Below are 17286 nucleotides of genomic sequence, written 5' to 3'. Positions count from 1 at the left end.
ATCTATATTTTGATTGACTGCCTCCATTATGTTGTCGCTAGCAAATACCACTATTTTTAGTCTTGGATCTTCCAATCCAATCATTCCCACAGGAGGTCCCAGATTTCCTTATGCTGGCATCTCATCCTAAGACATGATCCGCATGAGTGCCCCATGGTTCCTCAAGTGCCAGTTGCAGAGAGGAATGTCATCAACTAGGGTGCCATGACCACTAACTTCTTCTTTCCCCCTTGGGCTCTACGTTTCAAGTTTATTTCCTAAATGTCTCCCTACTCTATTAGGGGCCTAACGCGCTTATTCTATCTTATCTACTGCGTTGCTCTTTGGCTCCCTATAGATCCAGCTCATCAATGTAATAGCTTACTTCTCAGGTGGCTTCGCGCCATGGGTGGTGTTGCTGAGCTAGAGTGGGCTCAGCAGTCTTGTCTCTAGGTGCACGTGTAAAGGCACGATTAGTTCTCAAAATCTCACTGCACTGACCATAGTAAACTCCTTATTCTACCAAAGTAGAGATCTGATTTAATGACCAGGTAGAATGTCACTTTGAAATGCTGCAAAGGATGAATCCTTTCCTTTCCCACCATCCATGGGTGCGCCTAGTGCATAGAGGAGCAAAGTTCATTTTCCGTTCATGAAAGCAACTCATAGAAAAGGGATGGCCAGTCAAATTTCAAAATCAACAAGGGTCATAGGAACGAAGGAAGTCTACAACTGGGACGCAGCTCCAGTTTTTTCTAGTATGGAGGCAGTGGTGTAGTACTTTCATTGGTGTTCTTGTTTTTTCGTTGGCTCTACATTGTTCTGGTTATAAAGACCTCTTTTCCTCCTCTTATCAAATCATTATAGTAGAAAACCATATTGTTTATGTTCAATAATTCATTTTTTTTTTTTTAAAGTATAGTTCATTATTCAGTTAAGGCGGCTTTAGTGATATTTGTCAGTAGTTTGCTTTCTACCTTCCAACTACTAGCTGGTACTATTTAGCATAGCTAAATGTTTATGAATGGAACTTTAACAGGACCAGTTGATCGTTTTAAATCACATGGAGTGATGTTCAATTGAAAAGCACTAGGAGAATTGACTTAAGACAAACCAGAGTCCGATTCTTTATATAGGCCTAAAATAAACAAACACGCGTTTAATGACATGAAACTGACTGAATCTGTTCAGTTATTGGATAATCACGTCAAAGGTAATTGCATTTATAAGATAAATTTCTTAAGGTTCTGAATTTCAAATGACAGTTATGTTATTTGATTGCCCATAACTGGAATGGCTGATCATCATGTGCTTGATTTTACAGGTGAATCAATTCCAATCAGACTGTTCCTTAGCCCTTATGAACTGACACCTACGCATCGAAATATCAATAACAAATTCAGTGTGAAGTATTATTTGAATCTTGTTCTAGTCGATGAGAGGACGGCGGTAACTTTAAACAGCAGGAAATCACTATATATAGGCTTCAGGAAACTTCTTCCTGATTACTTATCTCACAGGTTTGGAAGGGAAGAGAAGACTAATTGTCTCATAGACACCTTGTAAAGCTTCTTTAGGTTTCATTTCGTTACAGAATCTTTCTTTTCTTTTTTTTTTCTTTTCTTTTTTTTTTCCTATGAAGGGCTAGAATGGCTTGGTGGCACTCTTGCCTAGTGACAGCTTTGTTACGATATTGTCACAAATTATGTATAACATGAACCATGCTGGGGTGGCTCATGTTGTAGCAAAACTCTCTGCTTTGTTTGAAACTATATAGCATCCTCTGTGTTTTTACTTTTGTTGCTTTTTGTATTGTATTTTATTTTAAGAGAATGTTGTGTCCTTCGGAATGCAATGATACTATTTCCTCCTGATAGTTTTCTTCTATACGATTTATTAGGTTGTTTGGAATTTGGTGCATCTGGCCAATATTGTTTGTTTGTTACATGTTAAAAGGATGTAGGAAATCATCTTCCTGTTTAGGTGAATTATCTCAACATCCATTGCTCAATTACAAGGACAATCAGCCTCAACTTCAGCTTAATAGATGTTGAGAAACTTAACAATTCAATCTCTGGAGGATCACTAAGCCTCTTGTGATGATTTCTAGGACTTTGAAGTTCCAACTTACTAGATTCGGTACTGTTTCTAGGGGAGTGAGGGTTACATTAGTTCAAGACCATGATAGTTTTGAGCCAGAGGTTGAATTTTCTGAGCTTCCCTCCTTAATTATTGTGACTATTATTCTTTTAAGTAAGGTTGCGTGAATATTTCATTGCTTAAATTGGGATCTTGTGCCTGAGATCTTTGTTACTGTCATGTCATGTATTACTGTTGAGTCGAATGTTTTGAGAAACAAATGAAGTTCTTCATTAACATTAGGATCATTTGAAAAGCTCTTAAACTGAGAGGGGGAAACTGGGAAGGTGCTGCTACACCCACCGAACCTGATTTTTTTTTGGTTTTATGTAAAATTACTCTTTTTTTTTAAACCCCTAACCATTTAAAAAAGTTACAAACTCATTAAAAAACCCTTCCTTAACTATTAAATAAAAAAAGACGGTGACTTTTGTCGGTGATATTCCTCCGAGAGTATCATTTCCCAACTAAGAAACATAAAAAACATAACTTGGGTGTTGTTTATATTTAGTAAGAAAAATCTCCCGCTAATTGATACATCCAACTCATCTTCCATGTGGAAGTCTCGGCATATAGTCAATTTGTGAGATTGCTTTTGAAAATCACTTTGTGATTGAAGTATTTCCTTATAAAAAATACTCGGTTTTTTTTTCAACTTCCTTTTTTTATAATAACTATAATGTGTTTTACACAAAGTGGTTTATTACATCGTTGCCTGTGCATCATTTAGTAGAAAGCTAGGTTGCCTATCCATCGTTGTCAAGTTGGGGATGGGTAGAGGACCAGAGGTTCATCCCAGTGAGAAATAAGCTCTGGTTCCATAATAAACATCATATATTAGGTTCCAAAGGAGAGATGTCTTCACTTATAATAATTTCCTACTTTACTTACAAAAAAAAAAAAAAAAAAAAGCCTTCCAATACGACAATCGTTCGTCATATAGAGAAGTTCAACTTAGGACAAAAGCAGAGTCAATAACGATGAGAAGTAATTTACATTCTCATTTGGGGACAAAAATTTAGTTAATCTGGAATCACCATTTGGCTGTTCACTCTTCTGAAACTGTCGGCAAGTCTTCTTTGAACCATGTGTAAAGGCCCCCTTCTAAGTGGAAGACATGGGTATTAACCGTTGAGTGAACAAGCAAGTAGCCGCTATCAGTGACCTGAACGAAGTAGCATTTTGTAAACATTGAACCTTGTGAGAAAGAGATGGGCCATATTTATTAAGGAAAACGATAGGATTACTATCCTCCTACTACTCATTTTTATACTTATTTTATATTTTTTATAATTTGATTTTAATACATGATAAAAAATAAAAAAACTTGAAATCATTTATTACTCATTTTATATTTTTTATTATATTTTTATATTTTACTTAAATGGTTAAGAAAGTGACTATTAGTAAAATTATATATTTTTTTAATTTTTTCTTAATGCCCTAAGAATGTTTAAAAAATACTTAAAAAATATGATAAAAAAATAAAAAACTTGAAATTCATTTATTACTCCATTTTATAATATTTTATATTTGATTTTATATTATATTTTTTATTTTACTTAATGGTTAAGAAAGTGACTATTAGTAAAATTATATATTTTTTTAATTTTTTCTTAATGCCTAAGATGTTTTAAAAAATACTTAAACAACATGATAAAAAAATAAAAAAACTTGAAATCATTTATTACTCATTTTTATATTTTTTTATTATATTTTTTATTTATTTAATGGTTAAGAAAGTGACTATTAGTAAAATTATATATTTTTTTAATTTTTTCTTAATGCCCTAAGAATGTTTAAAAAAATACTTAAAAAAATATGATAAAAAAATAAAAAACTTGAAATCATTTATTACTCATTTTTATATTTTATATTTGATTTTATATTATATTTTTTATTTTACTTAATGGTTAAGAAAGTGACTATTAGTAAAATTATATATTTTTTTAATTTTTTCTTAATGCCTAAGAATGTTTAAAAATACTTAAAAAATATGATAAAAAAATAAAAAACTTGAAATGAACTATGAGTAGTAAATGGGTACTACCCTATCACTACCCATTTATTAATATTGAGAGAAAAAACTGGTTTCTTCATCTTAAATTCTGTCCTCTCCAATCACACCTATGGATGTGACAGACTAGAATGAAAAGTAGTAATTATGGCGAATATGTATTTATGAGAGGAGACACAAAGAGATTATATAAAATAAAATCCACAAACTAATGTAATTTCATGGAATCTGTTAGATATACTTTATAATAAAAGTAACTTTATAATCTGACGTATCACATCAAACCACATTAGTTTTGTGGTTTACCTTTATGTAATCTCTTTATGGTTAAAATATTTTCCTTCATTATTTACTTTCACCACAACTATGTGACTCAGGAATAAACAAGCAGGACAGAGTGACCAGGATGAACACTGAACACCATGTTCTGCCTGGTGGATGAGTATCATCTGACCTTATACAACTACTTATGTCTCTACATCTGAATGCAATAACATACCCAGTCGGCATGAAATACAAATGTTCCAAAAGAATTCTACTAAATGCAAATTTGGCGAGCATAAAGAATACCGTCTAGCTTCATTTATAACCTAGAGATATTGTATTAACAACTTTATTGATTATCCTTGTTGAAGCATGCTTTCCTTAATTACTTGAGCTGCTTTGATAAGCCATTGGATCAATGTATTTTGAACATTCTGACTATATTTTAATGCAGATGCAAAAGTTATCCATAGTAAGGTTCAATGAAGTCTCGAGGGTGGGTAAATAAGAGAGAATTGGCATAAACTGAAGGATTGGACCTACCTTGACTGTTGACCTTCTGGGAGATTTTGGGTTGGTTTCATCGTCCCCCAGATGAGCAGGCTACTATTATCTTTGCTTCTTTATCCAATTTTGACTCTACAGCTGGAAGCATACTCAAACAATATGTTACTTTCTAAAACTCTAGATTGTCAAAAATCAATGTAACAGTGTGAAGACATTATTAGGTAACTGTTACATACTTTTCATGAACTCTGGATTCTCTTCTGTACCAGAGAAGATGCCAAAAAATGCAAATGCAGCACGTCTGGCAATGTCCCAAGCTGTCCATTCCTTTATAAGCCTATATATTTGCACATTAATAGCACCTGGTGGATGAGCCTACACCCAGAAAAGCATTATCTTAAGTAGAGGAAAAATAACTCTACTTCATGGCATCATATTTATTACTCAGATGGCCATAAAAGCTTAACATAGAAAGAATAAGAAGTGAAGAATGCATTGTTTAATGAATATTACAGGTTCAATTGCAGTTAGAGTTTTCCACTTATTTTGATTTCTCTGTAGCAAATCTAGATAACATATAGTAAGCAGATTACCTCTTTAAATTCTGCTTCAGGCCGCACATCAAGAATCACAAAGTTGTTTTCTTTCTGAAGGCGTAGAGCTTCCTTTACATCCACACTCCTTACCTGAAAAATAGAAAAAAACATCCAGATATATCCATCTATATTCCCAAAAATCCATCACCAAATAATTCCCTTGAGTTTAGTCTCCTGATTCTTGCTTGCATTTCATTCAAAGTACCACAAACCCTTTCAAGACAGCAAGTCTGGCACAAATTATTGTCATTCTCTTTCAATATGTTTGTGTGGTTTGACGGAAATGTGTCTGCTTTACGTTTCAGAATTGTAGTATTAGTACTTTATGTTCAGTCTCTGTGAATCAAAGCTAGAGGTGGGGGCAGTACCTTTTTCTGTAGCAGATACTCCCTCTTAATCTTCCAGTCTTCTTCAGCTGATCCCTCCAAGAAAGAAGTAGAAAAAGAATGAAAATCAGTGTCAATCTAGGAGATAAACATATCAAACAGACGAACATATATCAAAACAAACATATCTCTATTTCAGTGATCATGTCGTCTTGAAAAATGTATGGAGATTCTTATTAATTACATGTAGACTAGAAAAAGATGTACCTGGTGTTCTTGCAGGTTTTTGTGGCTGCACTTCGGAGTCTCAGGCCTCTTGGTACAGCCTTTGATGACAATCTTTGCCTCGGGGATCTGAACCTGCACGGATGGTGATCAAGAGTATGTTTTGGAGAAAACGTTGGCAGCGAGGAATAGATATAATAAGGCTGTAAAGATGATGAAGATGATGGACTCAGGGTAATTGAAGGCAAAGTTGCCATTCTAGATCGAAAGCTTCAAACAGCTATGGAGTTTTCGAAGTCTCGAGTAGTTCACAGCCTATACATGTATCCTTCTGCTGCTTTTGCTTATTCTGGTTTAGTTATGTTGATAGATCTTTTGGGTACTTATGGGGATCAGGTGGCATGGTCATGGGTGTTTTGGATATTTAGCTGTGTAGAGAATCCGAGTTTGTGGTGGATATTTTAAAGTCTGTTCCAATTGGATATCTTTCAACCCCATCACTTTGTTTTCCTGCAGGGCTTCAAAAGGGCCATTCATTCATCCCAGTTGGCTGCAATTGGTCTTTTAGAGTTTCTCTATTCTACATTTTCGTTAAATACAGTTAAAATGTGTAAGTACTGCATAATCTTTTTGAAAAAGAGTGAAGTTTAATTATTAAAAAATTAATTTTTTTATGTAGATTCTATATATAAAACACTTTTTTTAAAAAGACTATGCACGCTTACACATTTTACCGCTGTAAATATAATTTTTCTTGTTAAAATAGTACTTTTGGCCCTAGACTTCCACATAAAAACTTTCTTAATTCTGTCATAAAAACTTTATTAATTCTGTGCTGCTAACTTTATCAAATTCGAGCTGCTATATATGAATTGAACTTTATTTTTAAAATAATTAATACAGACTTGACTTTGGATAGTACTGTTGTACTTGGAAGATGTTGAAGCATGGTTTAAACTTTCAAGTACTAGAAGTCAACACCATCACTTCGTTTTCTAGCTCAAATGGTGTTAGTTTTCTCTATGTCAATAAGGTAGAGAATAAATTTCTACTGCAAAATTCAAGGGATCTTTACACAGTACAACAGAAAACAAGTAAACAATATATGTATATATATAAATATATATATATTTTTAAATAAAATCCCTTGTCTTTTAATGAGTTGGAATGTTGGATGTGGGTTAGGTAGAGAATGAAATATTTTCTCAAATTCTTAATCGAAATTAGTGATTTATTTAAACTCGAGAATTTCAAGGGATACAAAGATAGAAACTTGAAATCTATCCTTACCGATCAAAAAAAAAAAATAAAAATAAAAAAAGAAACTTGAAATCTATCCTTCAGCATTTCTTGAGTATTTAATGATATCAAAAAAAAAAATAACACAGACAATAATAAATGAATAATATTAGGTACAAATTTTAAATAGATAAATTTTGTGTAAGCTCTCTGTAAAAAAGTAGATCTCACTAAAAAAATTTATTTTTTTATACACTTTTCAAAGTGAGATCTATTTTTTTTATAAAAACTTACACAAGACTTGTCTATTTAAAACTTTTACAAATTATTTTTAATAATAAATATCATAAGATTCACTTTATATATTTATCTACTTGGTAGAGTTGAAATGGGTGCAGCAGTAATAGGAACATGTTGGGAGCATGGCAATTAAATAAGAAGGCGACGTCTTGGAGGTCAACATGTATATACAGCATGATGCTGCAATCATGCAAAGACGTATGACGCTGACCAACAAGCACATGCCTCTTTATTCTGCCTCCTCGCCTTTGATTGTGGTCATCAATCTCTTTCATGCTGAAACTAAATAATTTGAGTTAGAAAATTATTAACTTCAAACCAAATATATCTTTGATAAGTTTTTGCTGGCTTTGAGAATCTTTTGTCTCGTCTCGTCTCGTCTCATTTTATTATTCAAACCGTAACTAAAATAGCTCAATTATTTCTGGCACTGTGCATTGCCGACACTCTAATTGTTTTGTCTTGTTTTATGGATATTAAATGTCTATCAAATCATCATATATACGTATATTTCAAAAGCATCTTGATTTAAACCCTCCTAATTATATAAATCATCTCTAATTAGAACCTCCCTTCTTAATTAAATATCTAATTAATATTTACTGAATGTTCAAATTCTAATTTTTTAATTTTTGTTTGAATACGAATCGATCGAGCTTGAACTTATTATCGAGTTATATTTAGATTTACAGTTGATTTTTTTTTTTTATAATGTGTTTTTTATGCCTGTTTGAGAATTACATGATGAAAAACGATTTAGCCACAAACAATTCTATAAAAATAAATCCACAAATTGATTTGTTTTGATCTCATATTTTAGATTGTATACTAATTTTTATTGTAAAATAGATCTAACATATTATATAAAATTATGTCAATTTGTAAAAATCTCTTAGTAATTGTAACACTTTTGTTAGATAATTAACAGAAGAAGTAGGCTCAGTTTAGATTCAGAAAATGTTTCACCTCATTTCATCTCATCTCATCACATCTAAGCATTATAACTTTTTCAAATTCTCACACAAAATATAATAAATAATTTAATTTTTTAAAATACCAATTTAATTTTTTTAAATTTTAAAACAATAATAATATTAAAAAATAATATTTTAATAATATTATTTTTAATTTTTATCTTTCATTTAAAATCATATCACCTCATCTGAAACCAAACCAACCTAAATGTTTACGCACACGCATATATAAAATATATCTATGCTATCTCTTAACATTGAAATCTATAACTATTATAATCATAAAATTAAAAAAAAAAAATATTATTAAAAAAAATTAGTAGGACGTGAAATAAGATTAATTAAAAATAATATTGTCACGTACGTAGGACGTGAAATTTGAGGAATTTAAGTATCAAAGAGCCTACCTTCCCACTGGGTAGTGCGTAGCAGAACCACCGACACCGACGGACCTCCGTATAAAATAAATCGGACGAGCCTGATCTCGGCACGTGGCAGCCGAACGTCAAGTTGGATTTACACTAGTGTGAAAACCGCGTCCTTCTGCGCAAGGCAAGTGTTGCTTTATATAGTCCATTTCTCAGTTGGTTTGCAGGGAAGGGAGGAGAGGAGAGGAGAGTTTAGAGGAAGTGGCATTTCCCTCTCGGTTCTCTCTCTTTCTGATTCGAGTGGCTCTGCGAAAAGTGTGAAAATGGAGATGTTCTACTACTTGGTGTTTGGGGGATTGGGAGCGGTGGTGGCAGCACTGGAGCTGAGCAAAAACAAGGATCGTGTCAACACCTCGCCTGCTTTCAGTTCCTTCAAGAACAATTACCTTCTTGTTTACTCTCTCATGATGGGTACGCTACCGTTTAGCCCCCCGCATAATCCCACATACCAAATTACACATTCTGCATCTTAATCTCTCTTCGGATCTTGCTATCACTATTTTTACAACCCTCAATGTGTGCTTTATCTCTGTCTTTACGTTTGTGGGTTTGCTGAACTTAGATCTGATCTGAGATCTGTGAATTAAGAATGCTCTTTTATTTTTGTTTTGTTTTGTTTTTTTGTTTTTTGTTTTTTTTCCCGGGATCTTGCTTGTTATCTGGATATGTATGCATTGCTTTTCGTTGATTGTTTAATGGGCAATTTAGGACTGCTTTGCTTTTATTGATTTTGGCAGCGAAAGGATTAGAAGAGAGGTGAAGGCATGCTTTGATTTACATATTAGATATTAAAAGGATTAGAGGAGAGAAAGTGCTGCCTTTCAAAATTAAGGCGAAAGTGACACACTGAAAGTTTGTTGCTTTGATTATGAATTGATTGAGACCAGTGGATCTGGATTGCATTCGTGGAAGTAGAAAGTATTTTGGCGTAGATCGTAAACTGATTATTTTAAATGTCCTTTTGTCCCTCTGATTGGTTGCCCAGGAACTTGAAGAAAGGAAACAAGATTTTTTGTGATAATGTTTTGGTTATTTAAGAACGGAGAGAGCAGAGCATTTTGCTCGAATTGAGCTTGTGCACAAATTAGACAGAAAGCAAACCATTCAGGATTGAGAATACTATTCATCATCCTTTTAACCATCATCTTTACATCATCATCTAATGTGACATCAAGTGATTGGAAAACTATTTATCATCCTTTACATATCTTCCAATCAGTTGATACCACATAAGGGGATGGTGAGAAGATGATAGATATCATTTTTCTTCAAAATCATGTTTTCTCTTTCATTGTTTTCTTAGCAACCAAGAGGAGTATTGTTGTTTTCAGATGTTACATCCTCTATTTTTGTTTTCTATGGCCATAAACATAGTCCTCATACAAGAGGACTATGCTTTGACTTGTGATCGATAATGTCAGCGGGCTTTAGTTGGTTTCGAGACCATGTTGCGTTCTGCATTCGGTGGATATATTCCAGTTTTGATCATCTAACTGTAATTCTTTTGGTTTACATCAGGCACTCTGCACTCCAATGTCTCAATTTTTTATGACCCATTGAATTGGTAATATTGTTTAACAACTTCTAATCTAATTTGGGTCTAAATAGTGGCTGTTTTTAGAGTCATTTCCATCCACCAACAAGAAACATGAAGTTATTAACAATTTAAAGACATTATACTCCTGGACAAAACTGGGCATATAATATCATTACTTCAATTTCTACTTTCATTGTCACATGCTGAATCCGTTTTACTTTTTATGTTAATATTTGTTATTTTTAAAATCACTAACCGATTCATGAAGAACTTTTTAAAAGGAAAATCAAAGTACAGGGCTGAAGTGCCCAAACTCCAGATATTACAGTCAACTAGTAAGACTTAACAATAAATGATAACAGCATAAAAATATACAGCCAAGTATAGTTGAAGAGTAAGCAATCTTAGGGGAATGTCCTACCTAATTCATACAGGTGCCCTTTGTTGGCAATTAACTGGTAAGCCTGCATCTTATATCTGAAATGGTAAACCTCACAACTGTACCTTTATAATAGTTGAAACCAATATGAATGATAATTTTTTTTACCTATAATTATAAATACTTATCGAGGTCGTAAGTGGAAAGGACAAAAGGTTTTTTTTACTGAAGTTAACCATTGATAGCTGCAATCATTTGTCTAATGGTTGCTATTTATGTGGCAATAGCCGGGGATTGGTTGCAGGGTCCTTATGTCTACTATCTTTATAGTCAATATGGTTTTGGGAAAGGGGAGATTGGACAGCTTTTTATTGCTGGATTTGGGTCCTCCATGCTGTTTGGGACAATTGTTGGATCTCTGGCTGACAAACAGTGAGATTTTCTCAGAGCTGTCGTTTTTTTATTATTGATTGATTGGATTCGTTTCTCACTATATTTTTCCTTTATGCTCTGAATACAGGGGCCGAAAGAGGGCATGTGTGACATACTGCATAACATACATCTTGAGCTGCATCACCAAGCACTTTCCTCAATACAAGGTTTTGATGGTGGGCCGCATTTTGGGAGGTATTGCCACTTCCCTTCTGTTCTCAGCCTTTGAGTCATGGCTTGTTGCAGAACACAACAAGGTGAGGGTTGCTTTACCCTTTCACTATATTAGTTATTGTTTACCGACATAGTTGCTTTCAGACATGTTATTGATATCGATATTCTTCTGAGTAGTCCATCAGGACGGCCTAAACACTGACAACAGGTGCCTTGTGGCCATCATAGTCTCTTTATGCTTGATTGTGATTAATAACCTAAGGGAGAACCTGTGTAGTTGAAGCCTCCGGGTCTTATGGATGAGAGTTATAATTGGCTGACCAATCAGCATAACTAATTTTAATTTTCCAAAGATTTATTAATTAGATCAATTTATCCTGCCCTCCTGCAGGTGGCATGGGGGTCCAGGTGCAAAAATATTTCTTATATATTTCAATTTAATTTTGACATTTGTTTTTTATATAAGCATTTGTTTCATCTCTTGAGTTAAGCCAAATGTCTGGCCAGATTAAGTACCGAGCAGTAAAATACCCAAAACAGGAATAAATAAACACAATAATTAAATCTTGACCAATCCCATGCAATTAATTATGTCAGATAATGGCTTTGCCTTGCTACTTGTCTCAAAAAAATTTCTTATTCATAAAAGAAAAAATTATGTCAGATAACTATACATTTATGCAATTATAATTATGCCACAGAAAATTATTTTAACCTTCCATGTCCCCTAAAAATCTATAAGAAAAAATAGTAACAACACTGTGAAGAAGGGAAGCAAGAAATCAAGAGAGTAAAAAAAGGAAAGGCTGCTTACTGTCCTGGTTGTCTAAACGTAGAACCAGAAATATTAACTGCATCGTTCTGTACATAATTTGAACTTTAGGATGACTTTTCTTTAGGTTTATGTATAAAAATTTTAGTTATTTGGAAGCACTTTTTTATACCACGTTTTCAGCATGGTGTTCCACTTCCATTCTTTGTATTCTCCTATTCCTACTTCCTGAATCATTTTTAGGCATGTAAAGCATATAGTTCTGAGTTTATTGCATTTTTCACTGTCTTCGGAACTTCATGTATAATCAACGCTGGATATTGATATCTCTCCTCTGACCTTTATCTCCTCATATTAATGAATCTTAATTGCGTTTTTCCCCATATGTGCAGAGGGGTTTTGAACAACAATGGTTGTCAATCACATTCTCAAAGGCTATATTTCTTGGCAATGGTTTGGTTGCCATTGTTGCTGGATTGTTTGGTAATTTACTTGTTGATTCCTTGGCTCTTGGCCCCGTGGCACCCTTCGATGCTGCTTCTTGCTTTCTTGCCATTGGTATGGCTGTCATTTTATCATCATGGACAGAGAACTATGGAGATCCTTCCGAGAGCAAGGACTTGCTTACCCAATTCAGGGGTGCTGCTGTGGCCATTGCTTCTGGTAGAATACCAATTTTCACTATGCATTCATTTTATTCTTTTAAATACTACCGAAGCCTATAAAATACTTCAACAGAAACCTTCGAGATTGCATATCTTCAGTGCATGCATGGAATGGATTCGTCATCCAGTTCCACTTAACGATTAAGTATGCCACAACTGAAATCTTGTTTAAAATATCATTATACTTTGATCATGAAACATGTGATGGGATGGTCCTGTACGATGTGGCAACCTGAAAGCAATTAGCTTGCTGTTTTTTCTCATGGTTTTGTTCTGCATGGGTATGCATTTTATGAGGACTTGAACAAAATGCTTGCTTTCTCTTGGACCCAAGATATTGCTTTGCAAGTTCTTCTTTGATCCTCGTCGTGTATTTATCTTTGTTCTCTAATTTTATTTTCTTTTGCCGTGCTTCATTTTTATGCCCCCATTAATCATTACTTTTTCTGGGATTCAGATGAGAAAATTGCATTGCTTGGTGCAATACAGTCACTGTTCGAAGGTTCAATGTACACTTTTGTGTTTCTATGGACTCCGGCTTTGAGCCCAAATGAAGAGGACATCCCTCATGGTTTCATCTTTGCGACATTTATGCTGGCTTCAATGTTGGGAAGCTCCCTTGCATCTCGGTTGATGGCCCAATCATCACCCAGAGTAGAAAGCTACATGCAGATTGTTTTTACAGTCTCTGCCGCTTCTCTCCTGCTTCCCATTCTAACCACCGTATGTTGTGTTTCCATCACGCCTCTTTGGTGTTTGATATTATCTTATGTTCTTTCTCGCATCTTCTAACATCAGTATTTGGAACAGTTCTTGGTTGCACCTTCGAAGGTGAAAGGTGGAAGCATCTCATTTTCAGGCTGTATTCAACTTCTTGGCTTCTGTGCTTTTGAAGCTTGTGTGGGAATATTCTGGCCATCCATCATGAAAATGAGGTCCCAGTACATTCCTGAGGAGGCCAGGAGCACCATCATGAACTTCTTCCGTATTCCTCTCAATATTTTTGTGTGCATTGTTGCTGTACAATGTATGTTGCACTCCTTTAAACACTAATATATTTCTTGAATTTTGTGAATTTATTGGCTTTGGAATGTGGGAATGTGTAGATAGCTGGACATGCCCCCCACCCCATTTTGATATGTGCTGATGTTCGGGCACGAATCCAATTAAAACCACTTTATTTGAAACTCTGCCTTGGTTGGAGTAACATCGTTGTTACATGATGTCCAGCTAAGCAAACATAACCAAATCCAACCCATTTCGGGCCCTCCTCTTAGAGCATTTATACAGCAGATACTTTGGGTGTATATGGGAAATCTTCAATGAACAAACCTCTCCAGGCCAGAGATAAAGAACCACTCTCTCTCTCTTGGGGGACAAAGCTAGGACTGAAGCTTAAGGGGGGTCCAAGTTGAATTAAATATTTTTCGGTGGGCCATTTTAAAAAAATAACAAAAAAAGACCCTTAAAATTTCTGTTTTTACAGATTTTTTTTAAAATGACTCTCTAGATTTGTTACTGATCTCTCTCTCTCTCCCACCCCCCCTTTCATACCCAACCGCTCCCATGTTCTGACACTAACTAGATCTTTTGGTTCATCTTTGAAGGTTAATGCGTTCCCCATCACGGTTATGTTTGGCATGTGCTCAATTTTCCTCCTGCTGGCATGTATCTTGCAGAGGCGGCTCATGGTGATTGCCGAGAAGCCAAGTATAATCCTTGAACTATATTCTTACAACTTTTATTCATCTTTAGAAATGGACTGAACTATACTTGATTCTAGCTTATGTTGTATGGAGCAGAAACATGTAAGGAAATTGTCCAATATTATGCTCGTTACTAATAACCTGAATCATCGGATGGCCAATTATGTTTATGCTTTATAAATTGCTACTATGTATGCATTTGTTACAGAAACAGAAGATTGGTCATCGTTGAAGGAAAGGGATACTGAAGCTGAACCATTAAACATCTAATTGATGTTGAGCTGACAGACAACTAGGAAATCTTGGGAGGTCAAAAACTGCCACCGGGTTCATCCGTCATATTGTTTGATTGATGGTTCATTTTAATACGAAAGTCTATATTGTATAAGATTGATAGTGGTCTGCCCAGCAAAGGTAGAGGGCAAGGGGAGTGGTTATTTAATCTCTGCTTAAATTGTTTTTTCGGCCGTCACTAAATCAACATGGTAGTGTATTAGTTATATCTTCAAATATTCTTCTGGGGAGGGAAGGTCTACTTTTGTAATGGGATGAACTGCACTTGTGACTTGATGCTTTTAATGTTCTCGTTTTTGGCTTAAAACGATTTGTAGATGGATTTAACACATTCAATTATAATATTTCTTTCTTTCTCTGTAGATAGATTTATGGAAAAGAGAGAAAAATTTTGGTCTTGGATTCATAAGTGGGTGGAATGAACACTAAGAAGCTCCCCATGGCAGATTAAATTTGATTATAGATCTTCTGCCAACTATATAAAGGTCCAAATGAAGATCACTAGGAGGTAAACGCCTCCCATTCCCTCCTTAAAAAAAAAAGAAAAAAAAAAAAAAAACTGGATATAAGACATGCATCCGCTACGTACACACTCGAGGGAAATCCTTCCTCTCTCCAGTCAGCTGGTTTTTCATATCACCGCCACCCCCCATTGCGGCCAGTCTTGGTTAGCTATACATGTGGGTGGGAATTGCACTTTGCAGTCCTTTTGTGTAGTAGAAGGCTAGAAGCACCTGCTGTTGTAGTTGTAGTTGTTGCACTCCTGTTGGCTCCCCTGCAGCAATCCATTCACCAATGAGTCTGATTGCAAAAATTTCTTGAGTTTATTGGGCAGAGAGTAAGCTAGAAAGATCAGGGGCGGAAGGGATTCCTCCTCTGTTGACACGGGATTAATATTTTGGGGCCGAGTATTAATATGAGACCTTCTATGCTACTAGTTTGTTGTTTTTTTCGTCTACTCCCATTTATAATTTATATTTCTGAGTAATAAATTAGAGTTGATCCATGCAAAAGATGGCGAGTAATATTAGATACAGTTATGAATTGTACAAGTGTCATGTACTCCTTTTAAAAAAAAGTAAAATTTATTATTAAAAAATTAATTTCTTTTATATGAATTTCATATTTGCTCATTTTTAACAAAAAAAGTGTGCGATGCTTGACTAAAAATATCATTCACTGCTTCATGGAAATAAGAGATTTTCCCCCAAAAATACATCAATCATGTTAATTTATTTATTCTTAGTTAGACTTTGCCGATTGATACAAAATCCTGATTCCATCACTGCCAATATTGATTTGACAACAAACATGTACTTCATTTGCCGTTGCATTTTCCAGTACTCTGTATGGTCCAAACAAAATACACACACGCACAAATGTATACAACTTGGGGTAAGAGACATAAGATGTTAATGAAAATTATGTTTATTGAAAATGTTAATGGAAATGAATAGAATATCGATATTCCCTTACCAATTTACCACCCAAACTGATTATTCAAATCACTCCTACGACTAAGTTTCTGAGTATAGAATACATACAGAGATTATACAATAAATTATTTATGAATCGATGCCTTGAGATACCTTTATAGCACCCGGCCACGCTTTGCATCTGTAGAGGCAACTTCCAAATTCCCAATGAAAAAAAGTATTTTGTCCAAAATCCCTCTAGAGGATTGCTCTTCTTCTGATCCTTCACCATTGAACTCTCTTTTGGTATTTCGAGTACAACCAGTTGTCACTTTTCTTTGTCTCCTTGAACCCACATGCAAAGGGTTGGCGAGAATGAAGTTTGAAGGTATTGAAGTCTGCAACAAATTGAACATATTAACCTACAATCCAACTCGATGACAACAATCTTGAACCTCATATACATATTTCCACGATTATGAACCAATAGGGTATAGAACACAGCATGATCTCCTCCCCATCTCTCCCGAATAGGCTAGACCATAGATTGTTGTCTGCAGCCAGGACCTTCCACTTCCGGCAAACTTTACAAGAGCAAATACCCATGTCCATAACAGATTAAAAATAATAATTCAAGCTGCGAATCAATAAGAAAAAGGAAAAGCAGCAAATAAGGGGGAAGCCTTTAATATCTTAAATAGGAAGTTTTAAGAAGAATTGCGTCTAACATTTTGTTGAAGATTATATTGCCGACATAATCATTAATCATAGAAATGTCATCATGCTTTTAACAACATTTTATATTTCATTCTCATCATGCTTCCACTTTATCATCAATAACAAAGAAATGTCAACAATGACATTGAAACCCTACAACAATTATAGTAGGTCTAGCCTCCTCAAAATACGAATATGAAA

The 17286-nt window shown here is 34.5% G+C and overlaps 1 protein-coding gene and 1 pseudogene across 1 annotated transcript; one reads left to right on the top strand and one right to left on the bottom strand.

Moving 5' to 3' along the window:
• Positions 1-2978: 2978 nt before the first annotated feature.
• On the bottom strand, positions 2979-6491 carry LOC121245590 (annotated as a pseudogene).
• A 2589-nt stretch (positions 6492-9080) lies between these two features.
• Positions 9081-15297, top strand: LOC121245591 (molybdate-anion transporter-like). The gene is given in 9 exon segments (XM_041143592.1): positions 9081-9405; positions 11198-11342; positions 11431-11599; positions 12681-12951; positions 13411-13676; positions 13764-13970; positions 13972-13980; positions 14561-14663; positions 14868-15297. Coding segments are annotated over 9 exon segments (1380 nt in total). The 5' UTR covers positions 9081-9257; the 3' UTR covers positions 14930-15297.
• Positions 15298-17286: the final 1989 nt, after the last annotated feature.

The sequence above is a fragment of the Juglans microcarpa x Juglans regia genome, unplaced genomic scaffold, assembly GCF_004785595.1.
Source record: "Juglans microcarpa x Juglans regia isolate MS1-56 unplaced genomic scaffold, Jm3101_v1.0 JmScfU0073, whole genome shotgun sequence".
NCBI lineage: Eukaryota > Viridiplantae > Streptophyta > Magnoliopsida > Fagales > Juglandaceae > Juglans > Juglans microcarpa x Juglans regia.
Note: the sequence above shows the minus strand (reverse complement) of the source record. Positions and strands in the feature narration are given on the sequence as shown.